Source organism: Stegodyphus dumicola, chromosome X2, assembly GCF_044657685.1.
Source record: "Stegodyphus dumicola isolate Sdum_Otavi_A_Nest chromosome X2, ASM4465768v1".
NCBI lineage: Eukaryota > Metazoa > Arthropoda > Arachnida > Araneae > Eresidae > Stegodyphus > Stegodyphus dumicola.
The window spans coordinates 65,664,896-65,681,210 of NC_140781.1; the positions used below are offsets into that span (position 1 = coordinate 65,664,896).

General features: G+C 32.5%; 1 protein-coding gene across 3 annotated transcripts in view; it reads left to right on the plus strand.

Annotated features, from left to right (window-relative positions):
• LOC118187912 (dyslexia-associated protein KIAA0319-like protein) overlaps positions 1-16,315 on the plus strand; it is a 268,310-nt gene that overhangs the window by 180,061 nt on the left and 71,934 nt on the right. For all 3 annotated transcript variants that reach the window (XM_085809395.1, XM_085809397.1, XM_085809396.1), the window contains 3 exons: positions 5,619-5,878; positions 8,792-8,940; positions 9,057-9,208. In XM_085809395.1, the coding sequence (XP_085665521.1) occupies positions 5,619-5,878; positions 8,792-8,940; positions 9,057-9,208 (561 nt within the window). The remainder of the gene's footprint in view (positions 1-5,618; positions 5,879-8,791; positions 8,941-9,056; positions 9,209-16,315) is intronic.

The following is a 16,315-nucleotide window of genomic DNA, read 5'->3' on the forward strand; positions in this document are numbered from 1 at the left end:
TGCATAAAAACTGTGCTACTCACACATACATGCTGAAGTGCTATAATGATCTGGTTACACAAAAAAGATTCATGCTATTTGCCGGCATTCTGTGCTTGCATGAGCCTGTGCTGGTTTAAGTTTGGTCTCTTAATTTTTTTAAAAATTTTTTGATAAATATCTATTTTTATGTTATAATTTTTATGTAATCTGAAGTAATGTGATACATATTTGCTATTTTGAGTGGTGGTGGTGAGCATTTTAGTGAATATTTAAAATAATTTATGCAATTCTGAAGTAATGTTGAACATATTTACTATTATGAGTCATGGTGTTTTGTGCATTTTAGCGAATATTTAAAATAAAAAAACTGCATTTTAAAATTAATTCTGTGTTTAAGCCTTTAGCAATCTTAATTTTAGGGCTTCTTGAGGGCTTCAACTGCCTTTTATAGGCCATGCTTTAGTGCTTCATATCATTACAGTGCGTTTGTACGATGTTTCAATGCAAATTTTTCATTTTATGAGTCATTTTACAAAACCTAATGTGGCAGACAATGTTCTGCACTTGAACTTTCAGCTGAAGAATTTTAATCCACCTCAAAATATTGTTTTTTGTGCCTGTTGGCCAGTTTCTTTGATTTAACGTTAGAACTCATTTTTGGTTTTATGATTGTGTTATTGGAATTCTGTGTGTTTTATTGCTATTTATTGAATGAATAACTACTGTAGATTTGATTTTTGTATTAAAATTGATTTTTATTCTTCCATTTTAATTTAACATTGTTTTGTTGATTTTAATTTAACAAGAATTGTTGTTTCCATATGTCAAGGAGCAACATAATCTCTCATCGAGAATAAAATCATCTTTGAAAATGATAAAATAGATGGAGATACATCTATTCTATACAGAAATGCTCTACAAAGGATTAAGTTAAATTATGGATTGGGCAAATAAGACCATTTAAGGATTACAGAATTGGAAATGGTTAATTTTAAGAAGATAAACTGTAAAATTTGATTGGCAAAGTGACAAAAGGAAAAATATAATCAAATATAGAGAAAAAAATGTTGTAAATATGAAGGAGAACGAGAGAATAAGATAAAAAATAACAATACTATTTTAAAGCCTGTCAGTGAAGAAATTGATGTATATCAGAAAATAACTTAAATCTGAAAAACTGGGAATCAGCATTCATAATGCATATTTTTAAAAAAATGGAACTTTCATTATGGAACTAGGGAACAAAGAAGTTGGAATACTTGAAAAAGACATTTGACAAGAGGAAAATATAACACTGTGGTAAGACCAAAAAGGAGACGTACTATAAGGCCTCAAATAGTAATCTATAGTGTTAGTGATAGCCTCCCTGATGAGTAGTTAATATGCAAACTAAAAATTTATTGCTTATGTGATGGGACGTGAGTACACCCATTATTTAGAATAATGGCTAGCAAGCATGTGGTGCCACATCGAGTAATCCTAAGTTTCACGAAAATGCCAGTGTGAGATTATTGAAAAATAACGTATTCCATTTGGTTGGAAATCATGCTCGGCAAAATTATATATAAATCTGAAATACTGTATTAACTGCCTAAGATTTGACCATATAAAGAAATTCTATAAAAATGAAATCGTATCTGGAGTGTGCTTGCTACAACATGAAAGGAAGAATGCAGAGAGGCATTGCTGTGTAAATTCTAAGAGGTAAATCTGAAATACATCTTGAATTATAAAGATGACCATGAAGCACTATCTCAAAACTGCAATGTCTTACACAATGAGATTCAATGTATTAAAGACCACTTAGATATTTGAACATTTTCAAGCTTAAAGTAATTCTGTTATGGTATTAGAACCAGGACATCTTGTTTTTGATGTTATTTTTCCCCACTTTTTTAAGTAGGCTTTCTACACTGGTGAAATAAATTAAGAGAATTCATTGCATATTTGATCTACCATTTTCAGAACTATTGGACAGATTTTAATAAAATTTGGTGTGAACATAGGTTGATATAATACAAACAAAATAAACATTCAACAGTTATAATAGACACACATGTTCATGTGTAACACTCATGGGAAACTGAAAGTCTGAAACAGTGGTTGCAGAAGACACAAAAGAAATGGGTTAATAGGGGGAATGGTTCCCTCTTACAGCCATACAGGCCTCACAGCGTGATTTCATATTGGAAATAAGGCAGTTTATCAGTGCCTGTGGGAATTGGTCTCACTTATTCAGCAATGCTATTTTCAGTTCCTGGAGGGTTCTTGAAGGAGTGTTGCAATTTGGAATTGCCCTCCCCAGAGCGTCCCAGACAAGCTCTTAAGGTTGAAGTTTGAAGACCTGGCTGGCCAATCCATCCGGTGAATATCCTGACTCTCGAGAAATTCGTCTACCAGAAGAGCTGTATGTGACCTTGTCTTATCGTTCTGTAAGATGAACTTGGGGCCCACTGCAGCCCGGAAAAGGCAAAGGTAGGGCTCCAAGACCTTATCCCTATACCTCACACCAGTCACAGAGCATCTGTCAAAGACGTGGAGAGGTGTGCGGCCATCCAACATGATGTCTGTCCAGACAGTTACACTGCCACCGCCATAATTGTTGATTTCGCGGGCATTGGAGTGTAGGTAGCGGGTCCTTGGCTCTCTCTCCATATGAAAGTACTGTAAGAATCGGTGTTTAGGCTAAAACGGGACTCGTTGGTGAACAGAACAGTCGTCCATTGCTCCGTACTCCAATCACTATGCTGCCTGCACCATGCAATCGGACTCTCCTGTCTGTTGACACGAGTGGGACGCAAACAATCGGTTTATGGCAAAGAACCCTCTCTCCTTCAGTCGTTTGGAAACAGTCAGCCTTGTTACATGGATTCCTGTGGCTGCATACATGTCCTGAGAGAGATGAAAAGCTGTGGCCCCCTCTGTTACGCCTCACTAAAATGGACAAATAGCGATCTTGTCTGGACATCGTGGATCCTGGATGACCTTGCCTATGCTTTCTCTGGATATATCCAGTATCCTGGAACTGTTTCCGTAGGTTACACACAACGCTGGGTGTTAAATTAAACTCTCTGCATATCTGGACTTGCGATTGGCCTGCCTCTAGCCACCCCACAATTTGCCACCTCATTTCATCATCTAAACATTGGTGGTTTCTCATTTTTACTGTTCCTATGTGAATTTAACTGATTGCTGCAAGATAACACCAAGAAATTCGGCGAGGTGTGCTAGTGAATGCAATTCATCTTACCCTCCACACGCTTATAAAGCTGGTTTTTCTGCTTGCTCCGCCTACGCACACGTGTACGCCTACGTATTTGCCGTACAAGATTTGCATTTTTATCTAGAAGCAGTAGTTTTTCCTTCAGTTCAGTTCTTTTCATGCAATTCCATAAAATATGCAATTTCTCTTAATTTATTTCACCAGTGTCTATGTTAGGTCTTTTGTAGGCTGACTAAGTAGCACTTTTATTTGAAGATGAGGCTTTCTGTTTTTTTTTTTTTTTTTTTTTATTTTTTTCATACATACAGGATATTATCACATGCAGAGGATTTTGTTAACTAAAAGGTTTGTATGATTATATTCATTTTAGTTTTGAGAATTTTAATGCTTTTTATATATGATTAGACTTTTATGGATTTTAATGATTATTTTAAATATAAATCTTAACCATTGTGAAGGCATCACAGTCCAGCTCTAAGAATCTTAAGTTTGACTAACATTTATTTTGTTTTAAAACATTACTGTCCTCTCTTATTTTCCACTTCTGACCAGAGTAAATGCGTTAATCTGTTTATGCAAATTGTGCTTACTAACACTTAAGTATTTAAGTTGTGGCTTTTTGCCAAGAGTAGAGTTAGATGGAGTGAGCCTACTTGCCACTGTAGTCCATGCAAGCTTTCAATCAATTGCTGTCCACCTTTAAGGCCAGAGGTTTAGTCCTCTTGTTATCTAAGATGTATTGTAGTTTTTCGCAGTTTGCATTCTACGTACTTCATAATCTGAAAGTCCAACCTTAGTGTTAGTCATCTGTGTAAAGTATTCAAAGTTAGTTCTTATTTCAGTTTAGTTACTTACTAGTTCTTATATTTTTACGTTCAGACCACAAGTGGTTGGTCTTTGTATCCCAAAGTGTGGGAGCACCTGTAATATCATGGAGAATAAAAGGTAAAGTTAACCCATCTTACTTGTGTTGTCCATTCCACACATACAAGAACATAGCTTGAGTAAGCTCCCTGTTCCCATTCAGCTCATTAGATGTTTCCCGAGGCAATAAGAAAGAACACTAGTCCTGATACAGCTATTTTCTGGATTAGCTTAAGTACTAGTATGTATGCCTGACATAATTCTTATACAAGAACCATATTGTATTAAGGGCACCCCTGTCCATACAAATTGGGACTGGATCAGGACAAATCGAGCAGATGTGGTTGATGCCAGGGGGCATATTAATGTATGGTTTTAATTTATACAACAACATTTTACTTTTTAATGATTTTAACATTGTTTTATTTTTACTATTGATTTTAACCATCTACTCTCCAATCGGAGTGGGACATATGAATTTAGTTATAGGACCCTCCAACTTGAACTATAATGAGCATAACTTGGAAATATTAGAGCAAGAGTATCTCAGCGACCACAGATACTTGGGTTTAGAAACAAATAGTATAACAATTGAATTAGAGGAATATTCTACTTTAACAAGGAATATTACTTGAAGCAATGAAAGATTTAATGATGAAGTATGTGAAAAAATTACAGCATATACTGATTAAACAAGAAGTAGATGCATTGATTGTAAAATTTAAGGTAGAATTAACTTGCAGAATAAACAAGAGTTTAAAAAAAAATAAGAAAAAGGATTTTAAATGTGGACACTGCTCCGGATTCTAATTTTACCCCCAGTTATTGAAAGTGAATGTGATGAAAATGAGGAAAATTTTATGTCGAATGAGATTAAAACAGCTGGTCATCAAATGCATACAGGGGAGCTCCCTGCATTGATTTGACCTGCTAAATCCATCCAGGCTGGATAGATTACACATTTAACTTATAAAAGTTTTATATAAAAATTGTTCAAGTTTTTTGGAATTGTATAATATATATTTTAATTATGTCTTTTCCTGGGTATCTGGAAAATTGTTAAATGCTTGCAAAAAATAAAGATAAGAATGCTATCACATCTTTGCCTGCGGGCACCACTCTATCGGCATCGATTATATTCGACTTGGTGCCTTGTCCGCTGTTTCAGTTCCCATCACTGGAACTGAGGGGGCCAAACCCCTGATGACTAGGTTGGTGATCTCTGATCTAGCTCCCTAACAGCTGAAGGAACGGACACAACAGTACCAGTACGGTCCCTGCCAAGCCCGAACCAGCCTTAGAATGAACTAGACCACAGCAGTATATTTTAGAACATACTGAAAATTTATCACTCCACTTACAAAGTTGCGTTTGCAAATATACTTTACATGTGATATTTTTTGCTAAGTTATTCTGATAAAGGCATGAACTTTTTTCTTGATAATTTAGATGCACCAGGTTTAATAAAATGTACAGAAAATATAGTTTAAAGTATTTCATTTTGTGTTCAGTAGAGGGAATGCTTTTCTTTTTTTCCCCCCATTTATAGGGTACGAATGGACCATATTTACATCTTTCTCAGCTTGAAGTAGGAGTGTATAAATTTATCTTGAAAGTTACAGATACTGCTGATCAAACATCTACTACTGAAGTGCATTTATTTGTTAAACCTGAAAGTAACACTCCACCTATTGCAAATGCAGGCCCAGATCAAAAAGTCACTTTGCCATTACAAAGTCCTGTTATATTGAATGGTAGTGGAAGTAAAGATGACATTAAAATTACAAAATGGAAATGGGAGCAAATTGCGTAAGTTTGTTTTTGTGCTGTATGACAAAATATTTTGTGTATATTACTTAGATAAATGAATGTAAGACTTTATTTAAATGTTTGTAAATTATTTCATACATGTTCTTTAAATATGTATTTAGCTAATAGACACTGGTGTGCAGAACTTAAGGACTGAAAGCATCCCATGTTACAACACATAAGAAATGAAACACTAAAGCTTACAGTGATTTGCAAAACTAAAGCTAAGTGGCAAAAAGATGATACATATACAAATTTTCAATAAAATTTTTCTAAAGACTGTAGTATGGTACATTATGTAACAGTGTAAAATTGTATAAAAACAGATTTTCTAAGCATAGTAGGAAATAAAAATCAAATTAGTGTATCGTTGTAATATTAGTGTATAGTTTTTAGAGGTTTAAGTTATTTGTTATTGTGCTACATATGAAATTATCAAAGTCTAAAAAATTTAAATAATTTTACACCATTTGCAATGGTATAAGGACCACCAAGACTTGTATGGTCCAATACAACAGTGCAATACAGTACTCCACTGATGAGAGTCAATTAACTTTTTGTAAGCCAATCTGGATGGCAGCTGATACAGAGAGAGGTAAGACCAAGGCTTTATCATTTAAATATTATCGAAAGATTTTGCTATGGAGATGCAGGTGTTTCAGTCTGGATTTGGCATGTTGGTCAATGATCGTACTGAGATCCTCCACATCCTAAATCAAAATTCTATTTCATTGAACTGCTATTATAGTGAAATGATCCTTCCATGTGTGCATCTTTTCTAAGACACCACCAGTTCTGACTTCTCATTATAAACAACTAGGTGTACCCGCCCGGCGTTGCCCGTGCATTTAGAAAATGCAGATAAGTGAATAGCGCAGGAATAGTAGTGTAGGACATGTAGACTGTCTCTCTCTCTTCCCCCCCCCCACAAGCTACAAAAAAGAAATGAATTGTAATTAATCGATTTAATGTATCGTCAAAACAGCAAACTAAGGCTAGAATAAAGAAATCAATTGTTACAATCGAACGTTATTTGAAAACAAATAATAATATCAGTGAGTCAAAAAAACCGTGATTAATTAATTATAAATAATTTTTTTTAAATTTTTCTAATTCAAAAATCGAAAATCGGGCTTCGAGGTCTGGTGGCCAGCCCCTTTGTGCTTCCGTATAAAAAATTCCAGGTCCCTGCGTGCGATAGATTTGGCTGGAGAGCTCGGTCAGACAGACAGACAGACACATTACACTTGCTTTTATTATTATAGATAGTACTACAATACATTCTTTGTATGCTGTCTATAAGTAATTGAAAACTAAGAATATTTGTTATAGGAATTGTTCTGCAGAGTCCCAAATAGCAGTTCTACAGAACGTGCAGGGTGCTGTGAAAAGATATTGTGCAGCATGGTCATGTCTAAAGCACAGTGTTCATCAAATGAAAAAAACACTTGCAAAAGAATGGACAGTTTTGCTCCAATAATTTATAAATCACTGCATGTTAAGCATTAGTAGACACTGTAAAACAAACATTGCTGTTAAGGGACATCATATTCCCTTCTAAATGTTAACTTGCTGTCATCGTATGTATAGAATTAATGCTTCTGTACAATAGTCAGTGTGGTGCATACTTGTTAGAATAGTTTAGAATATCTTTTGCATAATGAAACTGGAAATCGTCAATCGAAGATATGCCAAACTATAAATTGGTGTGACTGAATTAACCCTTTATCTGTACACTGTGCCTGAGTGAGTGTCTTAGTCACTTAACTTTTTATTTTGCCATTCTACCTCCTGTTTTTGGGCAGTAATCCTGCTATGGAAATGTTGCTTAATAGGTAAGACAGGATAATCAGATGATTAAATTAATGTATGCAAGTTTTTTTTAACATTTTAATTTTAAATGTCTGTGAAGCTTGTTGATTAATTTTTGTTTTGCTTAAGTCGACTAGAAGTGCCTTATTAAATAAAGATTTCACGGTTGTAATGACTTTTTTATAACTGTGCTAGATAGAGCATTATCACAGAACACCTCAGCCATGTGAACAAAAATTGTGAATATATTATCATTGATCATGAGATTGAATTTATTTAATAAGTTTGAGAAAACTGGTTTTTACGGTTGTAATGACTTTCTTTTTTAATTCTTTTTTATAACTGTGCTAGATAGAGGATTATATACTCAGAACACCTTAGCCATGTGAACAAGAATTCAATTTGCATATATATCATTGATCATGAGATAGAAGTTATTTAATAAGTTTGAGAAAACTGCTTTTTGAAAATGCTTCTAAAAACGAGAAGAATCTTATTGTGGGCTTGCACGGGCATAAAGTATTGAAAAACTTTTTTGTAGATAAAAGCACTAATTACAAAGTTTTAAAATAATTGCAATGAGTAATAATATGTATTCTAAAAGAATAAATTTGCATTGAATATCAACTAATGAAAAGTATTCCTTTTGAAACCTAGAACTGATTGTGACATTTAGCTTAAAAGTGACAAAAAATGTTAAGCTTTAAAATATGTGAATCTTCCAGATTCACAAATTATTTATGTTTAAACTGTAAATCTGCTAAAGAAGTATGGCAGAAGTTAAAAATCTATTCATGAATGTGTAAATTTAACAAGAAAATTGTTTCATCTTAGCTAATTATATTCTATTAGATATAATGAAAGTTCTGAAATGAAGAACACATGAAAGCCAATGTGTGAAAAAATTAAATGACATTTAATTTTGCCCATAAACTCTAAAAATGTCATAACGTATCATAAGATAGCTTTTTCTGTATTTTCTAGTGTTATTGTTTTGATTGAAGAACCTGATTGTGGTGTTTCACTTAAATGGGGATGCTTTTTTGTTTGTTTTCATTTTCAGTTTTCATTACTTAAATATAAATATTCGTTTTTATGTAGTGGCCCCAAATCGGCTGTTCTAACTGGTGCGGACAGTGCAATAGCTTCCATCAGTGGATTAATACCAGGCGAATATCAGTTTAATTTGACTGTATTTGATGAAAAGAATGCAAATTCTTCTGCCAAAGTTACTGTATCTGTGATTCAGAGTAGGTTCATTATGTTTATGTATTATGTATTATGTATTTGTTTTATCTGTCTTTTGTATCATGTGAAATTACTTATATATATATATATATATATATATATATATATTATTTTATAGCTGAAAACATGGCTCCTCATGCCAATGCAGGAGGAGATAAAACTATATATTTACCTTGTGATGTTGTTGTTATGAATGGGAGTTTATCATCAGATGATGTTGGTATTGTAAAATACCAGTGGAATCGAGATCCTGCTTCTCTTGCAGCAGGGGTAAGATACCCATTTAAATACTTTTATTTTATTTGTTTAGTTGCAAAATTACTGCATATCTGATGTGAAGATCCAGCCCGTAAAGTATCTAGAAATCCCACTATGGAATAACCCACTAACTCAGCTAGTGGATTTGTTAGAGCATCTTAATAAGAGAAACACAGGTGAGAAAATATACTGAGGACTTTTTCTAGAACACAGGCATGAATACAATGCTTTTATTCCCAAATATACAGACCATTCAAAATCAGCTGGTCATGTAGACCCATCGTTCATAATAAGAGACCATACTGACGGCAAATGATTGCATGATGCCTATATATATATATATTCTATATTTAGCACTGAATTGGCTGCTCTGTATTCTGCTCTTAGATTCATCTGTAAGCAGTTCTAGAAATAATTTCTAATTTATTCTGACGCATTAAGTGATCTAAAAGTTCATAAAATATTTTTTAATACTTTCAGAATTGTAAATTATGTACTGAATTGCAAAGCTGACTTCTCAATTATGCACTGAATTGCAAAGCTAACTTAAATTCCAAAGTATGTTTTTTTTGGGGGGGGGCATTTGTTGAATTGGTTGCCAAAATTTTTAAAGTGGGACATCTTCCCATTACCTTTTTTTTTTTAAGAGTCCAATCCAATTATTTGGGCAGCCTTTCTGAGCACTTTCCCACTCTTAGTTCTTTGTTCACTGCCTAATGTTTTTAAGTTAGTGAAGATCCTCTGAACATGTAATTGAACCTCGGAACACTGCTCTTGAAAAAGTCTGGCTGTTAATTCATATAATTTTATATCCATTTTCTCAGCAGTAACTTATTGTTCTTATGTTCCTTTCATATTTTGTTAAGAAGCTGAACAGTTTTCTTTCATGCCTGTAATGTCTTTTTGTGTATTTCTTCTAAATAATCTATCTTTGTGTTTGTGGTCTGGGCATCTTTAATACTTGTACAGTTGCTGGTTTCTAGTGATTATCTTGTATATGTTTACTTAATCTTCTTTGTATTAGTAATGGTAATCTGTTTGGATGATGATCATAATATAATATCTGCTTATTTCTTTCTTGGTGGACTTTTGCTTTCATATTTTCCATGTGCTTTACGAATGTTTTCTGGTGTAAGAAGAATTGTTGTTCTACTACTGCTGCTATGTTATTGAGCTGCTGTATCCTGTCATTAGTAGAACTAACTATGCTATGTAAGATTTAGTAAGATCTGCTCAAGTTTTTTTTTTTTTTTTTTCCCTGCTACTCTATATATGATATACATATTTAAATAGAGAGAATGTGGACTCTGTGAGTTTAAATATTTAGTTCTTCACTTGCATTTTTAGGTCCTTTATCAGATACCACTGTCAGTAGTATGACATACCTTATGAAATGACATTTGATTCTTTATGTGTTTAAAGTGGTATTTTTCACAAATTCTGTATGTGCTTATTCAGGTCCACTATCAAATATCACTCGCAGCGGTATGCTGTACCTTCTAAAATGAGATTTCTTGTTGATCAAGTGTCAGTAAATTTTGAGAGTTCCAAAATGTTATAATAATAACAATGCTAGGTGCCATTTTGTTGGATCAGGGTTTGAATCACATAGAAGGCATAAATATTTATTAGTGTCTGCGAAGCATGGGGCACTTAAAAGGAGCTAGTGGTCTTTTGAAATGGTTTGATGGTAGGTGAAGGAGGGGGAGACCCTTAGATCTGTTCCCTGAAGAATTATCCACAATAATTGGGTAGAGCTAAACAGTTAGTATGGTGGAACATAGTTGTACAACCAATGTTCATTACGTATTGGTCATATTGAAATTTTATCTAGTATTTGCTTGTCCATATGTGGGTAAAAGGAAACATCTGTAGCTGTTTTCATTCATTTTTCTGTACCGGAGTGCCCTCATATATTCAATACTTCTCTTTGCATGAATAAAAAGTTAGTTACATTTCCATATTTTAAAAATAAGTCATTTTCTGTTATCAACTCGTCTGTATAGTCTCAAAATACTTTGACTTGTGGCTTTAAACACTATAATATAATGTAATACTCACTCTTTTTCTTTGATTCATTATTTTTGCCATCAGATACTGGAATAAATCTAAAAGTTTCTGAATCTTTGTCATTATTTTCATCTGTTGCATTCAGATTGTGCTCTGCACAAAGTGGTAGCTGTAATCAGGATGTCTTATGTCTTTTTATAGTACTTAGTACTTTTCTTCCTTATTTTTAAGCTTTTTTTTTTTTTTTTTTTTTTTTTTTTTAGTGTCACTGAGTTGCTTTACAAAGAGGTTTCTTTTTCTTAATAATACTGTCTAATGGTCGATAATCAGTTTCAACTGTAATATTTTTGCCACACATACATTTATATTGGTTACTGTTCAGCCTAACTTGACATTTATTTTCACACTTCTAAATTATTTGAATTGTATATTAATTTACTTTTTGAGTTAAATATTAAATACTGTTCTTAGGAGTTAATAATTAAGTTCTAATATTTTTATATATATGCATGTATACAGAGAGAGAATCTGGAACACCAAGTTAGAATATATTGTTTTCTCTCTGAGTTTTAGTCAAAGCTATGGGAGCACAAGCAATTAGTTGATTTTCTTGCAGTAATACAGTGCCAAATCCCTCAAAGCATGCATGTGCTGAAGGAATTACTTTATTAACATCGTAGAATTTTTAATATGGGTGCTTTTAGACTCAGTTCTGTAAGCTTCTTGAGTACATTGTATATTTCTCAATCCAGTGCCAAAGACTATTTTTCGTAAGTAATAATCTCAATAGTGTACTAACTCAGTTGAATTAGAAATAAATTTGCCCAAGTAATTAATAATTCTTAATTTTGTAAAGGCACACCTTTAGGCCATGGTAATTTGAAAGATGTTCTCTTTAGCAGATCGAGTTTTAACTTTTAATTCCTTAACTCATATCCTATGTAGTGTTCATGATTTACTTTTATTTTATACATAATCTTATTGAACTTTGAATTATTTTCTCATGCTCTCAGCAGTACACTTTTTCAAGTTATATAAGTTGTTCTGCTTTTCATTAGATCTCCATTTTTAGATATCATCTATAACTTGTACTTTTTGGCCCAATTTTTCTCTGAGAAACTTCTGGAACCAAACATCTGCCAAATTGTAATCTTTTAAATTTGTATCTGCCAAAGGATGTATTAAATGTGCACAATTTGCTACTTTCTTCATGAAGCCATTTGCCAAAATGCACTATTAATGTCTAAAGCAAAATATATTTTTGTTTTTGGTATTCTGGTGATACTGGATAGTTTTGCTATTCTATGATACTGTTTTATGGATTCTGGATACTATTCTCTGATAGGATACTCGATACTATTCTGGTAGGACTGGATATTTTTGCTTTCAGTATTCTAGTGATCCTGGTCACTATTCTGAAGCCTAGCAGGCTTGATAGCAGTGGCCATAAAATTTATGCATTTTGTTGATTCATTTACTTTTTCAATGGCATTTAAATTTTCCATTCTTCATTGTTCTTTCTACACATCTCGTATAGTTGTTAATTTTCTTGGAAGATGAATTAGTGAAACTGAATTTTTTTAAACTAAATTTTATTCTTCTTTTAACCAGTTTAAACTATCATCTTTATGGTTATTCCAGTAATTCTTCAATATAAACAGACATTACTTTTTGCAGAATTTTCCATTTTTGCAGATGTAAAGTCAGTTACCTCCTTGTGATGAATCTGGAGCAATATTCTCAGTGATGAGACTGCTAAATGATTGATGAACTTGCAAATTAAGATTAATCTTATTTACATTTACATCAACAGTTCATTTCTGTTCTTTGTTATCAAGCAAACACTTGATATTCCTAGATAAATATTTAACACTTTCTCAGAGTCCTGAATTATTATTTTCTTTTCCTTTTTTGTTTACTCTCCATTTGCATGGCCAGTGACGTAGAATAGCTTTTATGAAAAAGAAAAAATACAAAATAGTTTTAATGAGTCCAGTTATTGTAATTTGACAGGTCCGGATAGTAATTAATAAAAAGAGATGAATTGCAGATAAATTAATTTTAGCGAAAAGTAAATAGCTTAAACTTTGCCAAATGGCAGATCATAAGTTATTTGATTAATCAAAGCTGCTATCAAATAATTAATTGAAATACACTTCTTTGCCTGGAAATACATTTTCTGGCAACTGAATTTTATGATTAAATTTGAAACGTCAGTATTTTGTGATTTGTCAATTGGTAATATGTTGGTTTTAAATCCTTGAGTTTACTAAAAAAGATTCGTTTTATTCACACAAGATATAAAATAAATAACTACCATATTCACACTTTTTTCTGCAATGTGCACATGTTCAGTTGGAGAATAGGTGCTGCCATGTTTCCACAGTGCAAGCAACATGCATAAAAATTCTTCCTTGTGTAATAATAGATACGGATAACTTAGTTTTTCTTTTACTTCATACCTTTTATCATGTTTCTTAAAATGATTTGCCTTTTCCCACTCATGACAGATTTTTCGATGTGCAGGACACTTGATATACACAAAATGTCCTGCACTTAGAAGAAACATTTGTCCCTTGTTTCTCAATATTTGCCTCTTTTCTTGGATTTTTATTAAATTTACTTAGCTTCTTTTGCACTATGTTTACAACAATATTTTCATCTTTAATAATTTTCATTTAATGTATGTTTATTTTTACAGATCTGCATATATCAAGAGCTTTCATTTATTTTAATTATGTTTCATGCTTTAATTTTACTCTCATTGCATTGTTTTTAATGCTGAAGATTGTAGCATGCTGTTGTTTTTATTGAAGTAGAGTATGAAGAAAATATGAGACAAGTATGAAGAAAAATTAAAATTTTAAAATTACCATGCATGGACAGGAATGGTGGTGGTCTTAGAAAGGTATAACTCAGTACTAGTGCTTTATGTTTCCAGAAATACTGGTCACTTTTAGAAGTGCTCATAACAGCAGGCTTTACTGTGTTTTGAATACAAGGTCTAAAGATTACAATAATGGTTAATATGCTTTGATAAATTTCTGAAAATCACATAAAAAGAGGAAATCAAAGTGATCATATTATATTAAATAATTAGTAAGGTATTCAGTTAAATCAAGTAAGATGTCATGTAGAAATTATTAAATTAAAAATATGAAATAGTGAAGCGTTTTTGACTTTAAAGGAATCAAAATTTGCAGAATAAAAAACTGAACTTGTTATTTTATTAAACATTTCTTTAAGTTATTAAGGTGTTTCATTTTCTGTGCTGCTTCCTCTTTTAATTTTATGGATCGAAAAAACTTCTTGTTCGTTTAGAAAGTTGCATTGTTCAAGTCCTGCAATTGCCGTACCAAAAGTTTTGACTAAACCATCGGTCAAAGTCTATCCATTCTAAAAAATCTCAGTGTAACTTTCATCACTATCAATAGCAATGTTTTCTAGATTTAAAACCATACTACAGATTTCACGGTCTGCTCGTTGATTGGGGTATTTTCGTTGCAATGGAAAACTTTTATTATATCATCTTCATTTATTATCACTTCTCCCCATTTCTTCCCAATTCCATTAATTTGAAAATCTCTGCCAAAACAAGGTTTTTATTTTGCCTAATTTTGAAATCGCAGTTTCTTTAGCCTGAAGAGCACCAACAGTGTTTTTTTCTTACCAAGGCCACTATAGAAGGCAAGCACCAAATATTCTATTGCTTTGCAATTTCTGCTGCTGCTGCAAAAGTATTAAAAGTATTTTTGACATAATCAAAATTTCAAACTTTAATTTAGTAAATTGTATTAATAGCTGCAAAATATAAGCTAGATGAAAGTAGTTTAAGGAAGAGGGTAATTTACTAAGTTAACTGAATTTCTACTTCTTTCCTCAACTCTCTTCCCGTTATGCCAACAAAAGAATACGGGGCTTCAGTTATTGTTTAGATCAGATGGAAAAATATTAAACCCTCTCCACAACCAATGAAGGGTCAGAAGCGGGTTGTAGCTGATGTCAATCAATGATTGTCATTGGCTATGGTAATTATTTAGGAGTAGATGTTTGAAAGTGACATGTGACTGTTAGTTACAAGGAAAATTGCTTTTAACATACACATCTTTATGTTAAGTATTACATTCTCTATTTATGGTTATTCCTGGAGGTATGACCATAAGTAGAGATTTATTTTTGGTATGGTATTATGATTTTCATACTATTATACACCATAATAGTATTTATGGTCATTCGTTCCATTTATTATTAAGTCATTCCTGTAGGTCCAGTAGTCTGGATATTTGATCATTCTACATATTTCAGATTTTTTACTGCATTGTAATAGTTACTAGTATTTTATCCTTGAATACATTTCATTTCTCATGTTCTTAATGTGGTCCATTGGAGATTAAATTATTCACATAATTTTCTCCTCGTGATTTTTATATTAGTTAAAAAAAAAAAAAAAAAAAAACAGGAAATGCAGTTGTAAAAAAATATTTTATCTCAAAAAGAACACAAGGCTAGCAAAATAGATTTCTTTTTAGTCTGCTTATTATTGATCATTTTGAAGCTTTATGATATCCCACATTTTGAGTAATGGGTTTAATGTCTCATCCTTGTACATATTGGAACATGTATAGTAGACCTACCTTTTGCCATCATTTTTTGTCTTTTGAAAATATGTTCTTTCAAAAAATATCATAGACGAGCCTCTAATGTTGTGATACATAGCTGAGGAATGTGTTGTCATAAAACAGCTTCAGAAGTTGCCTTGTGCATATTGCATAATGATCTGTGTGATGAATAGCTTTTTGTACCACTTCCATATTTTAAACTTGGAATTACCACATAAATATATTTTACTTTAAATTCTTCCATGGACCGTAAGAGTGATTTCTGAACATAAACTTAAATATAACACTAAAAGTTAATTTACCTTATTAAAATCAAGAGAAAATTAAAATTCCATATGACCTACCACCAGTAGTAAATAGCATGTCTGCTGCAGCTATAGGAACAGGTGAGTGTGAGCTAGACCTTTCCAATATAGAGCCAATGTAATCAGCACTCCCTGGACTAACTCATAGATTTCATAGAGTGCTGACATAATTCAAGTTCCTCCCG